At 47.8% G+C, this 16,744-nt stretch overlaps 2 protein-coding genes across 18 annotated transcripts in view; both read right to left on the bottom strand.

The window, feature by feature from the left end:
- Positions 1 to 16,744, bottom strand: part of SLC4A5 (solute carrier family 4 member 5) — a 144,108-nt gene that overhangs the window by 35,259 nt on the left and 92,105 nt on the right. For all 15 annotated transcript variants that reach the window (XR_013402681.1, XR_013402680.1, XM_077959216.1 and 12 more), the window contains 8 exons: positions 13,252 to 13,412; positions 12,288 to 12,440; positions 9,960 to 10,055; positions 7,409 to 7,464; positions 3,595 to 3,752; positions 2,459 to 2,546; positions 830 to 984; positions 36 to 245 (listed from right to left, as the gene is read on the bottom strand). Coding sequence is in view for 13 of the 15 variants with exons in the window: in XM_077959216.1 (XP_077815342.1) it covers positions 36 to 245; positions 830 to 984; positions 2,459 to 2,546; positions 3,595 to 3,752; positions 7,409 to 7,464; positions 9,960 to 10,055; positions 12,288 to 12,440; positions 13,252 to 13,412 (1,077 nt within the window). In the remaining 2 variants the exon portion in view is untranslated. The remainder of the gene's footprint in view (positions 1 to 35; positions 246 to 829; positions 985 to 2,458; positions 2,547 to 3,594; positions 3,753 to 7,408; positions 7,465 to 9,959; positions 10,056 to 12,287; positions 12,441 to 13,251; positions 13,413 to 16,744) is intronic.
- BOLA3 (bolA family member 3) overlaps positions 1 to 16,744 on the bottom strand; it is a 190,764-nt gene that overhangs the window by 122,521 nt on the left and 51,499 nt on the right. The gene's annotated exons all lie outside the window — the stretch shown is intronic.

The raw sequence follows: 16,744 nt of genomic DNA, 5'->3' as shown, positions 1-16,744 counted from the left end.
GACAGCAGGGTCACTGGGAGGCCTGGGGTGGGCACCTTCCCGTCCAGATAAGTTCTTCCCCGATTTCATGCATGGCTGGCATCTCTCCATCATCCCCGCTGCTCGTTCCACCGGCCCCGCCACCGCCAGCCCCGCCGCCACTGCCACCACCACCACCACCTCCATTGCCTCCTCCAGCAACTCCGCCGCCTCCTCCCACAGAGCCATTCATCTGGCCCAGCTCTGCTAGGGAGAACACAGATTTCCTGGAAGAGAAGGGGGATGAGGGAGAGTGAGTCCCCCAGAGCACCCCTCACCTCTCCAACCAAAATTATGAAATATCTTAAAAGACAGACAAAAATGCAGAAAATGATCTAACAATATCCACACACAGGTCACCTAGACTTTACAAATGTTCACATTTAGCCATATTTGCTTCTGATATATCTTATTATTTTTAAACTTATTTTAAAAGTTATTTTGAGACAGGGTCAAACTCTGTTGCCCAGGCTGGAGTACAGTGGCATGATCACAGCTCACTGCAGCCTTGGCCTCCTGGGCTCAATCAATCCTCCTGCCTCAGCCTCCAGAGTAGCAGAGACTACAGGTGCATGCCACCATGCCCAGCTAATTTGATTTCTTTTTGTAGAGACAAGAGCTCACTATGTTGCCCAGGCTGGTTTCAAACTCCTGGACTCAAGTGATCCACCCACCTCAGCGTCCCAAAGTGTTGAGATTACAGGCATGAGCCACTATGCTGAGCCTCAGATGTATTTTAAAGAGCAATAAAATGATACCAACAGAGTTGAAGCCTCCTTTTTCTCCCCCTACTGCCCATTCTCATACACACCTCTTGTCAGCAGAGGGTACCTTCTTGGGTGGCTCAATTCGGATATTTGGGTCCCATTCTCCCGGGGGAAGGACAATGACCTCATCCAGAAATTCATCAATTCCTGCAATCAGATCGTCCCGATTGCGGGCTTTGTAGGCCACGTCACTGAAGAGCTGGTGAGGAGAGAGGAGGGAGAAAAGAAAGATCGCATCTGTTTCTGACATGCCCGGGAGCATACCACATCTAGTTTTTAAAGAAATCATTTTGAACCACGTCTCCCACTGACAACTCACTCTCAGTTTTTGGAATGAGACCATAGCACATTGGTAAAATAAACCACAACGGGACACAGCAGGCGCTGGGGGAAGACAGCCTATCTTGGATCTGAAGGCCAGGTCTCCATATTCTTGCTTGTAGGACTTTGGTTGAGTTACTTAACCTTTCCGTTTCAGTTTTCCACACAGCACGCGCATTAGAAAACCTCTGTAGAGCCCAGTCCAAGGAGCTCAGATATTTCACATCCATTTTTTACTTCCGGCCCTTCGCCCTTGGAGGCTCACGTCGTGTTGTTCACACTGTCTCCAGAATGTGCTTTCTGACTTACAGATTCGATGGGATATGCTCATGTTTAACCTTTTCCCGTTTAGGAAAAAAAAGGTGCAGCTCATTGCCAGCACTCATTTAATTTTACAGAAACACTCTTTAAGGCCAAAGCAAATCTGACTGATTTTCAATGTGAAAATGAAATATAAAAATTATTCTTAGAGTTATTTCTAAAAACAACTAACATCAGAATCACTGGAATGATCAGAGTCATCTAATTTGGAAAAACTGGATTCATCGAATGAATCTTAGGCCAAAAACTGAGAATGATGTTAGCATCACTCGTAGGAATGCTAGTTTTCTAGCATTTGATATTTTCAATGATTGAGAGTTAGTATATTTTGTAAATGGAAATACCACAACTAAAAACAGAATGCTATAAGTAGAATGATGTCTTTTGTTTCCAAAGTCAATATACAAGAGCAATGCAAAAATAATAAAAGTGAGACATTTCCTGGGGAAAAGTTATCTTGGGGTAAAGCCTGCAGCTGCAAGCACTGCCAGTGAGTATTCTTGGCACAAACGGGAAAGAGTGAAAGTCCTCTAGGCTCCCCATCACTCTGGGGACAGAGTGTTACTCAGCTCTGCTTACAGGCTCTGTGTAGTCTCTGGCTCACCTCTCCAGTGTTACCTCCTGCCCTTGAAGCTCTTACACTGAGCCTACATCAAACCACCTCCATCCAAATTCTCTGAGCCTGATCCATTTCCTTTGTTTGGAATGCTTGCCTCATAGCCTGGTGCTGGGTCTGCCTTCCTCCTGCTCCTCCTTAGCTTTAAAGCCCCCTCATCTGTGAAGCCCTCCTTGACCCCCTGGGAAGCTGGCACATGGTTAGTTTTACAATTATCGTCTGTCCCTCACGCTTGATTGGTTCTCCTAAAGGACAACGACTATTCCCTGATTCTCATTATCTTTAGCATCCTGTGTAGTGCCTGTTACACAGTAGGTGCTCAAATGTGCTGGCTGGATAAGTTAATGAATGAAGGTGCAGTGTTTGTTGCAGGAGCTGTAAAATTCAGGAGTACAAGCTTCTGGTTACCACTTACATCATCTACCATGAGGGTTGCAATGGCACGGCCAATTTCATTGTAGGATTTTGCTCTCCCAGAAGGTCCCAGCAGTATAAACAGAAATCTGCAAAGAAGATGGAGAAGATTAAGGAAGAGGAGCATGAAAGTGAGAAGGAAAAATAGAAATAAGTAAAGAGAATTCTTTGGCCCTGAACAATATGCTTTTTTTTTTTTGAGACAGGTGCTTGCTTTGTCACCCAGGCTGGATGGAGTGCAACAGCACAATCTTGGCTCACTATAGCCTCCACCTCCTGGGCTCAAGCAATCCTCCCACCTCAGCCTATTGAGTAGCTGGGACTACAGGCGTGCACCACCATATCCAGCTAATTTTTTGTATTTTCAGTAGATACAGGGTTTCACCATGCTGCCCAGGCTGGTCTCCAACTCCTGGGCTCGAGCGATTCACCTACCTTGGCCTCTCAAAGTGCTGGGATTAGAGGCATAAGCCACTGCGCTGGGCCCATTTTTAACATTTTTACTTCCCTCCATGGAACCCTATGTTTGCTTTGGAGGAACATTTCCTCTTCCCCTCCCATGAGGCTCCCCATCAAGCATCCTCACCTTTGTCTTGCTGCCCAAGCCCACCTGACAACTTCTCTCCCAGTTGTTGCCTCCTTCTTTATTATTATTATTATTAATTTTTTTTCCAAGATGGAGTCTTGCTCTGTCACCAAGGCTGGGGTGCAATGGCACGATTTCGGCTCACTGCAACCTCTGCCTCCTGGGTTCAAGTGATTCTCCTGCCTCAGCCTTCTGAGTAGTTGGGATTACAGATGTGCACCACCACACCTGGCTAATTTTTTTGTATTTTTAGTAGAGACGGGGTTTCACCATGTTCGCCAGGCTGGGCTCGAATTCCTGATCTCATGATTGGCCCGCCTTGGCCTCCCAAAGTGTTGGGATTAAAGGCATGAGCCACCGCACCCGGCCTCTTTTATGATTATTTTTAATAAACTCTAAAACTCTTCCCTAGTCAGAAGATTTCCCTTCCCAGCAGCCTCCAAGTTTAGAGGTGTCTCTGAGAGCACTAACAGTCAACAGCACTGCTTGCTGACTGCACTGCTGACTGGCTCCCTAAGGGTGGCATGGGGACAGGTTTCAGTGGCTCTCACCTGGTGGGGACAGGCACCTCGGTCACTCCTCCCAGCATGGCCGACTGGATGAGGCGCACGAACGCGATGAATGGCTGGTCTAGGAAGTCCACCTCACCCACGAGCACGTTGGAGGCTTCTGAGTCCTTGGGAATCTTCTTCATGAATTTGTTTTTCCGCTGGACAGGGAGGGGAAATGAGATTGCCAAGGAAGACTCCCACCTGCTCTCCTTCACTTCCCTTCAGACTGCTTTGAGGCCTAACTTGAAAAAAATTCTCTCAATGTTGCCAAGACACTGAAAGAATAAACAAGTACTCCTTTGATTCTGCAGATGGGAAGACTGAATGTAGGTTAACCCCAGGCACCATTAAGCCTTGTAGATGGGAAGGTACTGGCAATGACTCTCCTTGACTAAGACATTCCTTGATGGATGAAAACGGCTCCACTGAGCTGTGGGATGAGGGGTCAGAGAAGAGCCCTGGGGTTGCCAGACATCAGGCCCAGATTGCCTTCTTCAGGCTGAGCAGATGGGAAGTCTCAGTGCTTCTACTCTAGCCACCCAGACCTCCCCTCTCCACCTTCACTTTTGGTGGCTGTGGGGAGGAGGAGGCCTGTTCTGATGGTCAGAGTAGACAGGCCTTCTTTTCCCTTTGTCACCAGCTTCCTGGCTCACAGGAATTCCTGGACCAGTCTCCAAGTCTGTGGGAGACTTCCATGACCCCAAGTTACCCCCAGGGGACCTCCCAGGAAATTCATAACTTCTGGAATTTTCCAGCGGAGACTATCAAGGTAGCCTCTCTTCAGTCCCTCTGGCTAGTGTCTCTTCAAAGGAAGAAGGTCACACAGGCAGAGCCAGTGGGGTCTGATGTGAGAGGTATTGGAGACAAACCCTCCACCCAAACATGTTCCCACTGTCTACATTTATAACTTCATTCTTCCTGAGTCCTCTTTTACACTGAAGATCCTCCAGGGGTGGCTACTTCCAAGCTCTTCTTAGTCCTCAACATCTTAGAATGAATTTCTTTTTCAGATTGCTTTCTCTCTGGGCAGCAAGGGCATGGACAGACAAGAGACAGAGATAATTTTGTTGGAAGATGGAGGGGAGCAGTTGGGGTGGTGGCAGGGCTGCGTGCAGTCCACAGTGGCTGACACAGTGGGAAAGAGCCTGGGGGTAGAGGACAGCTCTGAAGAGAGCGCCTGTGAATATCACAATTTTCCCACCAATCCCCCTTCTGCTGGAGTCTTTCCCGTGGGCACAGGCCTGTTTCTCACAGCCTCAGTGAAGACACAGGTTCCTTGTGTCTCTTCCTGTCCCTGTGGAGGGGTCAGTTGTGGGCATGGATATGGTCAACAGGTCCTGCCCTTTTGTCCCCATGGCTGTTTCCTGATTCAACTCATGTGGGGGCATCATACACACTGGGCTGGTTGGCCTACCAGCACGAGGAGGGGCTCGTGAGCAACAGCTGTACCCTTATAATCTTTTAAATCCAATTGGGAAAAAAAAATAACCCTCCACAACCACCTGGGCAACCATCAGTAGCCCCAAGGATCCTAATATAGTGAGAAAAAGCAGGAATTGACAGGAACACCAGAGTCCCCGAGACTCAAAATGTCCCTTTGTCTCAGGCATGGTCAGTTGATTACTAAGCAGCATTCTTCAGGGTGGAGGGCTGGGAGTACCAGGGCAGTCACCGTCTCCAAGCATCAGGCGGGGTTGGGGCGGGGGTGTCCAGGGAAGGGGAGGAGATGCAGGCTGGGCAGAAGCACCCTGCAGAATGAGGCTTCGAAAACAGCAATGCTTCAGGGTGTCCCAACAAACCCACTTGTTTTTGTTGTTGTTTTGTTTTGTTTTGTTTTGCTTTGAGACAAGAGTCTCACTCTGTCATCCAGGCTGGAGTGCAGTGGCACCATCTCGGCTCACTGCAACCTCCTCCGCCTGGGTTCAAGCACTTCTCATGCCTCAGTCTCCTGAGTAGCTGGGACTACAGGCATGTGCCACCACGCCCGGCTAATTTTTGTAATTTTCATCGAGACAGGGTTTCTCCATGTTGGCCAGGCTGGTCTCAAACTCCTGGCCTCGAGTGATCCATCAGCCTCAGCCTCCCAAACTGCTGGAATTACAGGTGTGCACCACCACACCTGGCCATCCAACCAACCCACCTGTAATACAGGAGAGAAGAGAAATTGAACCAGGGACTTGGTCCTTCCTTACACATTGTGACATGTTTGGTAAGAAGGCCAGGGTTGTGGCATCCCAGAAATGGGAGCATGCTACTGTTCCAACCAACCCTGGCTTGCCCATAGCCTGGACGTGGGCTTGTATAACCAGGGCCCTGCTGACTCCACTTCCTGAACCCCTGGGGACTCCAGTCTGGCTCTGTACTGCAGCACAATGATGCTGTCTAAATCTACTCTCTGTTCACTGGGAATCTGCTACCTGAGGGCAGGCATGGAGTTTAGCTTTGCACAAACCAATGATGAAGAAAAAGCCTGCAGAGCAAATGCCTCTGGCCTTGCACCTAAAGAACGCCCACTAGCATAGACCACTGATGCTGCAAATACCGAGAAGCAACATCAGGTATCAGCAAGGAGAACTAGATGCTGGCGCTAGGTGATGGGTTCCAATCCCTAAATCAAAGAAGCACTGCCTGGTGAAAGTGACAGCTAGTGTTATTATTACCACTCACATATTCATTAAAACAGGTTATAAAAACTTTTACTAGGTAATGCTTTCTTATCACAGTTCCGCTGTCTGTGTGCATGAGTAAAAGTGGTTTTCCTCTCCAAATAATGTTCCAGAATACTGACTAGTTCCTCAATTACTTCCAAATTAAGGGCTCTGGAGTTAGACTACCCAGGTCAAATCAAAGTTCTGTCTTTCAGCTGTATAGACTTGGGTGTGTTATTTAACTGCTGTGAGGCACAGTGTTTTCTCATGAGTAAAATGGGAATGAAAATAGTACCTCTGTGATTCACAGAAAATGCCCAGCACAGTGTAGTGCATGTGGTGTGGACCTTAAATATTGATTGATTTTGTTACTGTTGTTATTAATTTATTTGGGCCCGGACACTGATATGAGGAGCTGATTTTGTTTTTGCCTTCCACCAAACTTAGGGGTGGCTGGAAGGCCTGGAGGTCACCCAAGCTCCTGAAGGCTCCTCGTCAAGTCTCAGGTTTCCTTTGTCATCTTTCTTCCTACTCCTGGGAAGATACACAAGAGGACCATGGGACCTCCTGTCCTTGAGGTGTGCAGGAGTTGGAATTAAGGGGGCCTCTTCTGGGCTTCCCCAAGAGGCACAGTCACAGGATTCTCAAATGGACCCAATTTGTTTGCAGAATTCTGATCTCATCAAGAGGGTTTCAGCCCAGCTCACGGGAGACCACAGGAAGAAGATGCACTATTGAACAGTCTAATTAATTAACTACCACTGCTGTCCCCACAGGGAGATTCTTTTCTGTCTCTCTGCCAGCCCCAATCCCTATCCCCTCTTTAAAGGTGCTTGTGGGTCACCGGATAGATGAAGCCATGTGTGCTGGTCTTCTCTCTCCCACAAATCCTAAGCTCAAGGACAGCCGGTGCCTCATTTGATCATGTTTTCTGTCCCACACCCCCAGGGCCTGACACAGAGCCAGCACCTGGGACTCTGCTAGTCCCTGACTGCTGGCCTTGGCAGAGTCCCCCAGGCAGCCCAGAGTCCCCACTGGGGACCTTCCTGGAACTCCCACTCCTTTGTAGGAGTGGAATTCTGCCCATAGGGGATCCCTGCTCCTGAAACCAAAGACTTCTTCCTGCCCTGGCCCTTCACTGCAGCTAAGTGCGGGGGTTTTACTACCTGGTCTGTGTTTGGGGTGAGAGAAATGTCATTCATGCTTCTGCTCTGGGCATGACCTAGGAGAGAAGGAAAACAAGATCCATCAGGGGAAGCCAGGCTCTCACAGGACCCTTTCCTATGGACTCTACTCATGTACCTCTCCCATGTTCATAACAAAGCAAACCCCCTCCCCCTTAATCCTGGCGTCCCTTTAAGTTAGGACCCTCTCACTTTCCTTCTGTTCAATGGCCGCTTTCCTGAAAGAGGTGTCAAACTCCAGGTTCCATTGTTTCCTTCTCCCTCCTCAATCTACCACACTCTAGTCTCTACCCCTCCACCCCGTCTTTCTGGATGTCACTAGGCTGTCTACTCTGGGTGCGGCTCTGGACCAGGTCTGAAGAGGAGGAGGGACACAGATGTATTATTACATGAGGTTCCATGTGTCACTTAGCTTGGAATTTGCTGGAGAGGGGAGCAGTTTCACCTCTGTCCTCCATGACCGGTGACAGTCTTTAAATGTGGGCTGGGGATTTAGGCTGGCAGAGGGAAGGAAGGTGGGCTCCCCATGAGAACAGTGACAGCCAATTATTTGAACTGCCCAGTAGTTCCTTCCTCTGTTAAGAGGGAGAAAGCCAGCTCTCCTCTCCCACTAGCCCAATCTGGCGGACACCCTCAGACCTATTGTGTCTTGGCTATTGGACTGTGCCACTCGTGGTGTCCGGAATGCTGCTCCTCTTCGCTCTCCTCCTCTCATTTCTGTCCGAGGATCCTCTCCTGCTTGGGCCTCCCAGGGCCTTGTCTTTGCTCTCATCCCTTCCAGGTGCCTCAGCCTCTCCGCTGGTCAATCGCCCCCACTCCTGTTGTTTTCCAACACCCATTTGGGCTGAGGACGCCCAGGATGCATCTTTAGTCTGATCCCTCTTCTGAGCTCTAGACTCCTTGGAGCAGTCCCCTCTGGCACCTCAAATGCAACTCTTTTACCCTCCAAATCACTTTCCTCATGGACACATTCCACTCAATGCCCCTCCCTCCCATCCACCAGCACTTCAGACAGAAATCTAGGAGCAGCCTTGGGCCCTCCCTCTTCATCACCTCCTACTTCCCACCAGTCCTTCAATTCCACCTCTGTCCCTTCCTCTCCATTCTAGAATGCAGGCTCAGTCTCTGCCTTCCAATGTTGCCCCTTCTAGATTATTCCTACTCAGACAGAAATCTGATCACAGCATGCTCCTGCTTCAAGCTTCCCAGGGGTTCCCATTATCTTCAGAATAAAACCCGGGTTCTTTTGCTGGGTGCACAAGGCCCTCTTTGATTTGACCCTCTCTTCCCCTTAACTCCTACACTTCCTGTGAACTGAACCGATGTTTTGCTTTCATAGCTCCAGATCCTTCTCTTCCATCCCCCAACCTGCTATTTGTTTCCTTTGTTTACAACTCCCTCTTCCTCCTCCTTGCTCCTGGAAAACTTCTATTTATGCTCCAAGACTCAGTCAGCATCTCCTCCTCTCTGATTCTTCCCCTGTGCGCTGTGTTCTGCATGCTGGGCCACCTCAGGGTGGGTGCCCACCTTGAATATGACCTAGTTCACACAAAGCTGTCATCATCCATTCATGCCTCTTGTCCTAGTGGTTCCCACCCCCAAGCAGTGTTGGTAGGGAGGTGACCTCATATACAATGACAACTGAGTGGAAGGTCTTCCCGAAGCCACTCTCTACCCACTGAACACTGCCACTGGGCATCCCTATGTGGAATAACAAGGCCAGGGAGACTCAGTGGACTTGGGTCATCAGGACAGAGAGAGAAGACTGCAGCAAACGCCTGCTGTGCCCAAGGCCATGGGCAGGGGCTGCATTGCCCCCAAGTCACTCCTCGGCCTGGACAGGGGCACAGCACTGGGCTGCACTTGTTAACATCTTGGCATTTTAGTAAAAGCGCCTAAAGGAAAATAGTCCTTCACTGCTTTTTCTTTTTCAATTCATTTTCTAAGTTCACTCCTTTCTTTCCCCCAGTTTGCCTGTCTGTGTATCCCTGACGAGGTGAGGTGCGTGAAAAGCCTGTCTGTCACCTCTCACCTCAAACCCACACCCCGCCCCCGACCAGCCATTCCCAGAAAAAAGGGGCCATGACTCTGCCCACATTTCTTTTTCATGGTGGCACGAGACTGCCACCCAGTGATGGGAATGCTGCCTGACTGAACAGAAGGAAAGGACCTTGCCTGTTTTTTATTCCATTTCCAGGAAAGCTTTGCACCAAAAAACAGGGTTAATGTCAGTTTGATGAAGATGAAGATACAGACTAAGATAAAAACACCTAGAACATGGGAGTGGGTATTGATTACACCAGGATGTGACTGAGAGCCTCATTTTTCAGAGGAATGACTTGAATATTATGGTAGTAAATGAGGCCCTGAGAGTAGCCTGGGTTTAGAGTGAAAGTTAGGCTCCTCCTGATGCATGCCCTGAGAATTCTTGGCAGATCCTGGGCTTTGTCTCCCCTACCTATGGCAATGTGGCCATGTCACAGCTGCCACAGCCTGAATAAAGTTGCCACAGAGTGGCGAAGCACACACTCACACAGACGTCCGTAATTTGCACTCTGCCGCATCCGCAGGTCCTCCGTGGAGTGGTGTAGACTCGGGCCAGCACCAGGGCTCCGGGCGGGACTGCGATCTGGGAGGAGAATCAGAAGAGACTTGGCTTTGACAGCCTTGCTGGTGTAGTGAAGCCTCTTGGGTTAGCTCACTTTAGATAAATAAAACTGGGCAGCAAGACATGTCTCTTCCCCTTCTAGGAAGAAATTCTTTTTTTATTTTCTTTTTTTTTTTTTAATTTAAGCAAGTCAATAGTCTGAACAAGATTACAGCCTGGGCGCAGTGGCTCACGCCTGTAATCCCAGCACTTTGGGAGGCCGAGGCGGGTAGATCACCTGAAGTTGGGAGTTTGGGACTAGCCTGGTCAACATGGTGAAACCCCGTCTCTACCAAAATACAAAAAATTGCCAGGCATGGTAGTGGGCGCCTGTAATCCCAGCTACTTGGGAGGATGAGGCAGGAGAATCACTTGAATCCAGGAAGCAGAGTTTGCAGTGAGCTGAGATCACGCCATTGCACTCCAGCCCAGGCAACAGAGTGAGACTCTGTCTCAAAAAAAAAAAAAAGAACAAGATTACAGACAGAATATTTGTACTGTTGAAAGTGAGATAGGCCGGGCGCGGTGGTTCAAGCCTGTAATCCCAGCACTTTGGGAGGCCGAGACGGGCGGATCACGAGGTCGGGAGATCGAGACCATCCTGGCTAACACGGTGAAACCCCGTCTCTACTAAAAAAATACAAAAAACTAGCCGGGCGAGGTGGCGGGCGCCTGTAGTCCCAGCTACTCGGGAGGCTGAGGCAGGAGAATGGCGTGAACCCGGGAGGCGGAGCTTGCAGTGAGCTGAGATCCGGCCACTGCACTCCAGCCTGGGCGACAGAGCGAGACTCCGCTCAAAAAAAAAAAAAAAAAGGAAAGTGAGATAGATACACAGTTCATTAAATGGGCACAAGATGTAGTAGACTGCTTGGGTTCATCCCTGATTCCACACTTACTGGCTTTGTGACCTTAGGCAAGTTACTTAAACTCTGTGCCTCAGGCGTCTCATCTGTAAAATGAAGACAAGAACCATACCTACACACCACAGCGTTTTTGTTAGGATGAAGTGAGTTAAAACAGGAAGAGCACTCAGAATAGTGCCCAGAAGGTAGTTAAGTGCTGAATATGTATCTGTTGCTATTATGGTATGTTAAACACTTCCTGTTGTTTTGGGAGGGATTTTTTGAGACAAGGTCTTGCTCTGTCGCCCAGGATGCAGTGCAATGGCACAATCTCTGCTCACTGAAAGCTCCATATCCTGGGTTCAAGCAACCCTCCCACCTCAGCCTCCTGATTAGCTGGGACTACAGGTGTGTGCCACCATGCTTGGCTAATTTTTTGTAAGGCGGGGTTTATGCCATGGGGTTTAAACCATGAGGTTTATGTATTTCTTGTAGAGATGGGGTTGATGCCATGTCACTCAGGCCGGTCACAAACTCCTGAGCTCAAGCAATCCGCCCACTTGGACTCTCAAAGTGCTGGGATTACAGTTGTGGGTCACCGTGCCCAGCTCACTTCCCATTTTTAAGTAATTCATTTAGAGGCTCCTCAATGTTTTTAACGTAGCAACTTTGCTCTGGTTACTGTGTTTGTCTGACAGGCTCAGCAGGGCTAGTGTCTCTGGGCATCTAGGCTCGGATATTGATAGTGGAGTGTTGGAGATTTGAGATGTGCGCGTGGAACAATTCACTCTCTCTGAATGGCCCCAGGTCCTGCTAATCAGAGTGACATCAACCACCAGATCTACAAGCCCTGGCACTCTTGAGATAAGCCCAGCCCCTTCTACCACCCTGATGTGTTCCATTTTCTGCTGAGGCTCTTGACCTCTCCAGGGGGTTTGATGTGAAACTTTTGGGTCCTTTCCATAGCAAGCCATCTCTACCAGCATTTCCCAATGCTGTGTGACACCAGAAACTCTTGGGGTGCATTCTAACCTCTCTCTCTTTTTCCAGGCCATACCCCAGACCAACTGACTCCAACTCTCCAGGGGTCCAGGCATTAGGACACGTCTCAATCTCCAAAGTGATTTGCCATGTGCAGCCCTAGCTGAGAACCAACTCTCTCCCTAGAAATTGTTCTGCTCTGGTGGTGGGAACAACATGCGAGTGTGGCTGGGGTCCCCACAGGCCTGCCAGAGACAGAGGCTGAGGGATCCCCAGAACATCAGAATTTCTCCAGAAACTCCCAGCCCCTAAGGTGGGCTCACCCAGGTACCAGGGCCTGATACTGGCCCTGCATTTTTTCCCATGCCTACCAGCGTAAGGCCTGACTCACTTGTGGTGGAGACTGACTTCCCAATGTCGACTAACGAGCGATGGATGGGCTTCTTGGTTTGGTGACGGTGCCTCCTCAGGAGGACGTAACTGACCCTCTCCCGGAGCTCTGGTCGCAGGAGACCATCCTCAATCTGCTTCTCAATGACATCATCTGCGTGGAAAACATACACACCTCGTCCCTGTGGGACAGAACCGCCCCAGGGTATGGGGGTCTTCAGTTTCACCTGTTATTAGTGGGATTAAATGTGGCAGGGGGTCAGTGGAAATACTCCTAGATTTGCCACTAGCTGTGGAAAACTGGACACATCATCAACTCTTGGCCTCCTCCTGTTCAAGGGCATGTGCGTGTGTGTGTGTGTGTGTGTGTGTGTGTGTGACTCTGCTCTTTCTGTCAGTGTTCTTATGAAAAGGGAAAGAAACAGTACATACGAAACTGCCCCAGGAGGCACAAAAATCCTGTGTTCAATGGTTTTAATCCTAAAACGAACTCTTTTTAGAAAAGTATTTTGGGCAAAATACTTCTGGCAAAATCCAATGTGCTAGAACAAAAAACCCAAAAAAATTTTAGGGGTGTTAAGGCAAGCCACCTCCTCCCTTTGACACACCACTAAATGACAGCTAATTTCCTAAAGAATGATGACCCAGTTTACCCTGAAAAGAAACAGGTTGCCATGGCAAGAGGTGTCTCTGACTATGCAAGAGGCCCTCTCCCCTTTGCTACATTTCTGGTTGGCATTTTGGAGGATGGTCTTTTCGTCTCTACTGGAGGTCTACATGAAACTGAAACTTGGAGTGACTATGATCCTGCCCTGGGAGCAACAGAGGTCTGCAATTCTGGTCTCTGCAGAATCAGGTGTCAGAGATGGGCCAGTCACATAGACTCGAGGGCAGGCATGAGGTCAGGGGAGCTGCCTGGTTTGCAGGGACCACAGGAGAGATGCACATAGTGGCCCCTGCCTCACCTATGATCTGTGGTAAGGAGCCGCTGTCCAAATCCAGCAGCACTGTCCCCGTCTGCAGGCAGGTACGGAGCTCGAAGAGGCTGTGCAGGGACAGTGTGGACACGTGGGGCTTGCTCCAGCGTTCGCCGCCTTCCTCTACCTTTTCTTCAAACTTTATCCACCTGGAAGGGTAAGGATGGGGCTCAGTGTGGCCAGGGCCCTCAGGAGGAGGCCCGCCTGGGTCTCCCCAAGAGATGGGTGTCCTGTGGGGTCATGCTATGTATGTGGTTGTGGTGTTGGTCCTAGACTCATAGGCAGAGGATCTCTTGGGAATGCCCTAATTTTTCCCCCACTCCTCCTGATACTGTCATGTTAAGGAAAGTGGCATCCAGAGAACTATACAGGGGCATGGGGGATCTTCTGGGAGTGATGGAAATGTTCTAAAATTGGATTATGGACATGGTTGCACAATTCCATACATTTTCTAAAAATCATTTACCAGTACACTTGCAATTAGAGAATTTTAAGTTACTCTAGAACAATAAGGCTGTTTTTTTAAAAAGCCTCAACTGGAACCTGATTATCTCAGGCTGTTCACACATGAGTGTTCAGTGTGGTTTGCTGGGAGCAGGAAAAATGTTCCCTGACGAAAAATATTTCTCCCTGAGTTCCCCTGCAAGGTCTGAGGTTTCCATGCTTTACACTCTTTTTGCCTCTGAAAGTTCAGGTAAAAATCCACATGCCATCCGGGGAAGGAAAGAAAATTAACCAAGGATGTATAGGGATCTGTCCTTTCTAGAAGCCTTGGAATCATGGGCTGGGTGTTCAAGTAGAAAGGCCTCAGACAGAGCCAGGGGAGCAAGGAGTCCTGGCTGGAGACACCTAGCTCCCCTTTGTAAGATGTCAACCACAAATGCATGGGTAGCGCCAATCTATTACAACTTAAATCCCAAGGGAGGACTTTTGGACCATGACTATCTAATTCTAAAGTTCCTCTAAAAAAAGTAAACATATGAGAATGGTTGGGGAAAGTTGAAAAACGAGGAGAAATGGGGATGGGGCATGCCTTAGCACATATAAAAACTTGTGGAGAAGCTTCAGTAATTAAAGCAGTGTGATTCCAGGCCAGATATAGACAAGGGATCAATGGCACAACAGTCCAGAAACAGATCTGTATATCCATGGGAATTCAGGTTTTTTGTTGTTGTTGTTGTTGTTGTTTTAGACAGAGTCTCACCCAGGCTGGAGTGCAGTGGCATGATTTCAGCTCACTGCAGCCTCGACCACCTGGGCTCAGGTGATCTTCCCAACTCAGCCTCCCAAGTAGCTGGGACTACATGCATGCACCAATTTGCTTGGCTAATTTTTGTATTTTTTGTAGAGATGGGGTTTCATCATGTTGCCCAGGCTGGTCTTGAACTCCTGGGCTTAAGTGATTGGGCCACCTTGGCCTCCCAAAGTGCTAGAATTACAGTTGTGAGCCACCACCCTAGTCACGGAATTTGGGTTTTGATGAAGGAGTTGTTTAAAAGACAACCAACCTAAAAATAGAAAGTTAAATCCCTACTTTTCACCAAAAACAATACTAAATTCTTCATGGATTAAAGTCTAAACATAAAAATAAATATATAAGCAAAAATGCAAATGTACTAGTAGAGAATATAGGAGAGCATTCTTATATTCTTGGAGAATATTGTGGAGAAAGACTTCCTAAACAAAACCATATGTATAAAACCATAAAGAAAAAAAAAAAGGACAGATTTGATTACACAAAACTAAAATAAATGAAAACTTCTGTATAGTAAAATAACATATAAATCAAGTTTGAAGAAATGTGCTGAGAAAAATATCTGCAACAAAGAAAGCACCAAAAGACTAATATTTATAATACAACCAATTAACTCAAATTATCCAATAGAAAGTAAACAATCCTGAGAAGAAATGAAGATGGCCAATAAACATATGAAAAGATGCTCAACTTTACCAGTAATCACGGACTTTTAAATTACTACAAATGAAATAACATTCTTCATTTCTTACATGGGCAAAAGTTAAAAAGATTGACAACTTCCTATGTCAGTGAAAACATAGGGAGGTGGCCTCTTATCTGCTGCAGGTGTAATGACACAGCCTTCCTGGTGTGGGCAGCCTCTTTCAACATTCAGTGTGCATGCCTTTTGACCCAGCGGTTCCATTTCTAGGAAACGATCACAGGAATATAATTACACTGCCACACCCTGTAATATGTATACAAGGACGCTCGATGAAGCCTTATCTGTTAGGCCAAAGAACTGGAAACCACCAGGTTTTCAGTAGAAGCATGATTACATCAATTCTGTATGTCCATGCTGTGGATCCCCCAGAAATAAATAAAAAATACGAGGGTGAACTCACATGCTGACAGGACAGACACTACCATCCCATTTTATAAAAAAGAAAAACACACTTGTGTGTGCACACACATGTGTCTGGAGAAAGCAAAAGTTTTGGAGGGATCCATGTCAAATGGTTAACAATGATTACTTTGAGCAGAGGAGTAGGATTGTTGTTGGGGCGGGATTTAAGACTTTCACTCTATTGGGGTTAGTTAGTGTAGTGGTTAGGCTGGGTGAGGTGGCTCATGACTGTGATTCCAGTACTTTGGGAGGCCCAGGCGGGTGGATCGCCTGTGCTCAGGAGTTTGAGACCAGCCTGGGCAACATGGTGAAACCCTGACTCTACCAAAAAATACAAAAAATTAGCTGGGCATGGTGGCACGCAGCTGTGGTCCCAGCTTCTTGGGAGACTGAGGTGGGAGGATCACTTAAGCCTGGAAGGCAGAGGTTGCAGTGAGCCGAGATGGCACCACTGCACTCCAGCCTGGGTGACAGAGTGAGACTCCGTCTACACTTTTTTTAAAAAAAGAGCGCAGTCTATGAAGCAACACTATCAGGTTTTGAAAACCAGCTCCATCATTTACTAGCTGAGAATCTCAGGTAAGTTACTTAATCTCTCATCACCTTTGATTTCTTCAGTAATAATAATAGTGTACAGCAATTAGAGCAGTGCCTAGCACACAAAATACTGTTAATGTTAGCTATTAAGTTAAAAATAAAGAATATTACTTTTGTAATTTTAGGAACAATAAAAAAAAAGAAGAAAGCAAAGTCATTCAAAGCTTCTCCAACCAGGAGACATCATATTGATGTCTTGATGGTTGATATTTTGGTAACTGCCATTCTAGATCTCCCTGTGCATGCACCCACATATGCCTGTGCATGCGTGCACATATGCCCATGTTTGCATTAACTTTACATTAATGGCACCACAAGGACCTTAAGGGCATAGTATCTAATGGACATCCTTTTGTGTCTATTAGTATTAACATCATTCTGGGCCGGGCGCGGTGGCTCACGTCTGTAATCCCAGCACTTTGGGAGGCCGAGGAGGGCAGATCACGAGGTCAGGAGATCAAGACCATCCTGGCTAACACGGTGAAACCCCGTCTCTACAAAAAATACAAAAACATTAGCTG

Source organism: Macaca mulatta, chromosome 13 (genome assembly GCF_049350105.2).
Source record: "Macaca mulatta isolate MMU2019108-1 chromosome 13, T2T-MMU8v2.0, whole genome shotgun sequence".
Classification (NCBI taxonomy): domain Eukaryota; kingdom Metazoa; phylum Chordata; class Mammalia; order Primates; family Cercopithecidae; genus Macaca; species Macaca mulatta.
Note: the sequence above shows the minus strand (reverse complement) of the source record. Positions and strands in the feature narration are given on the sequence as shown.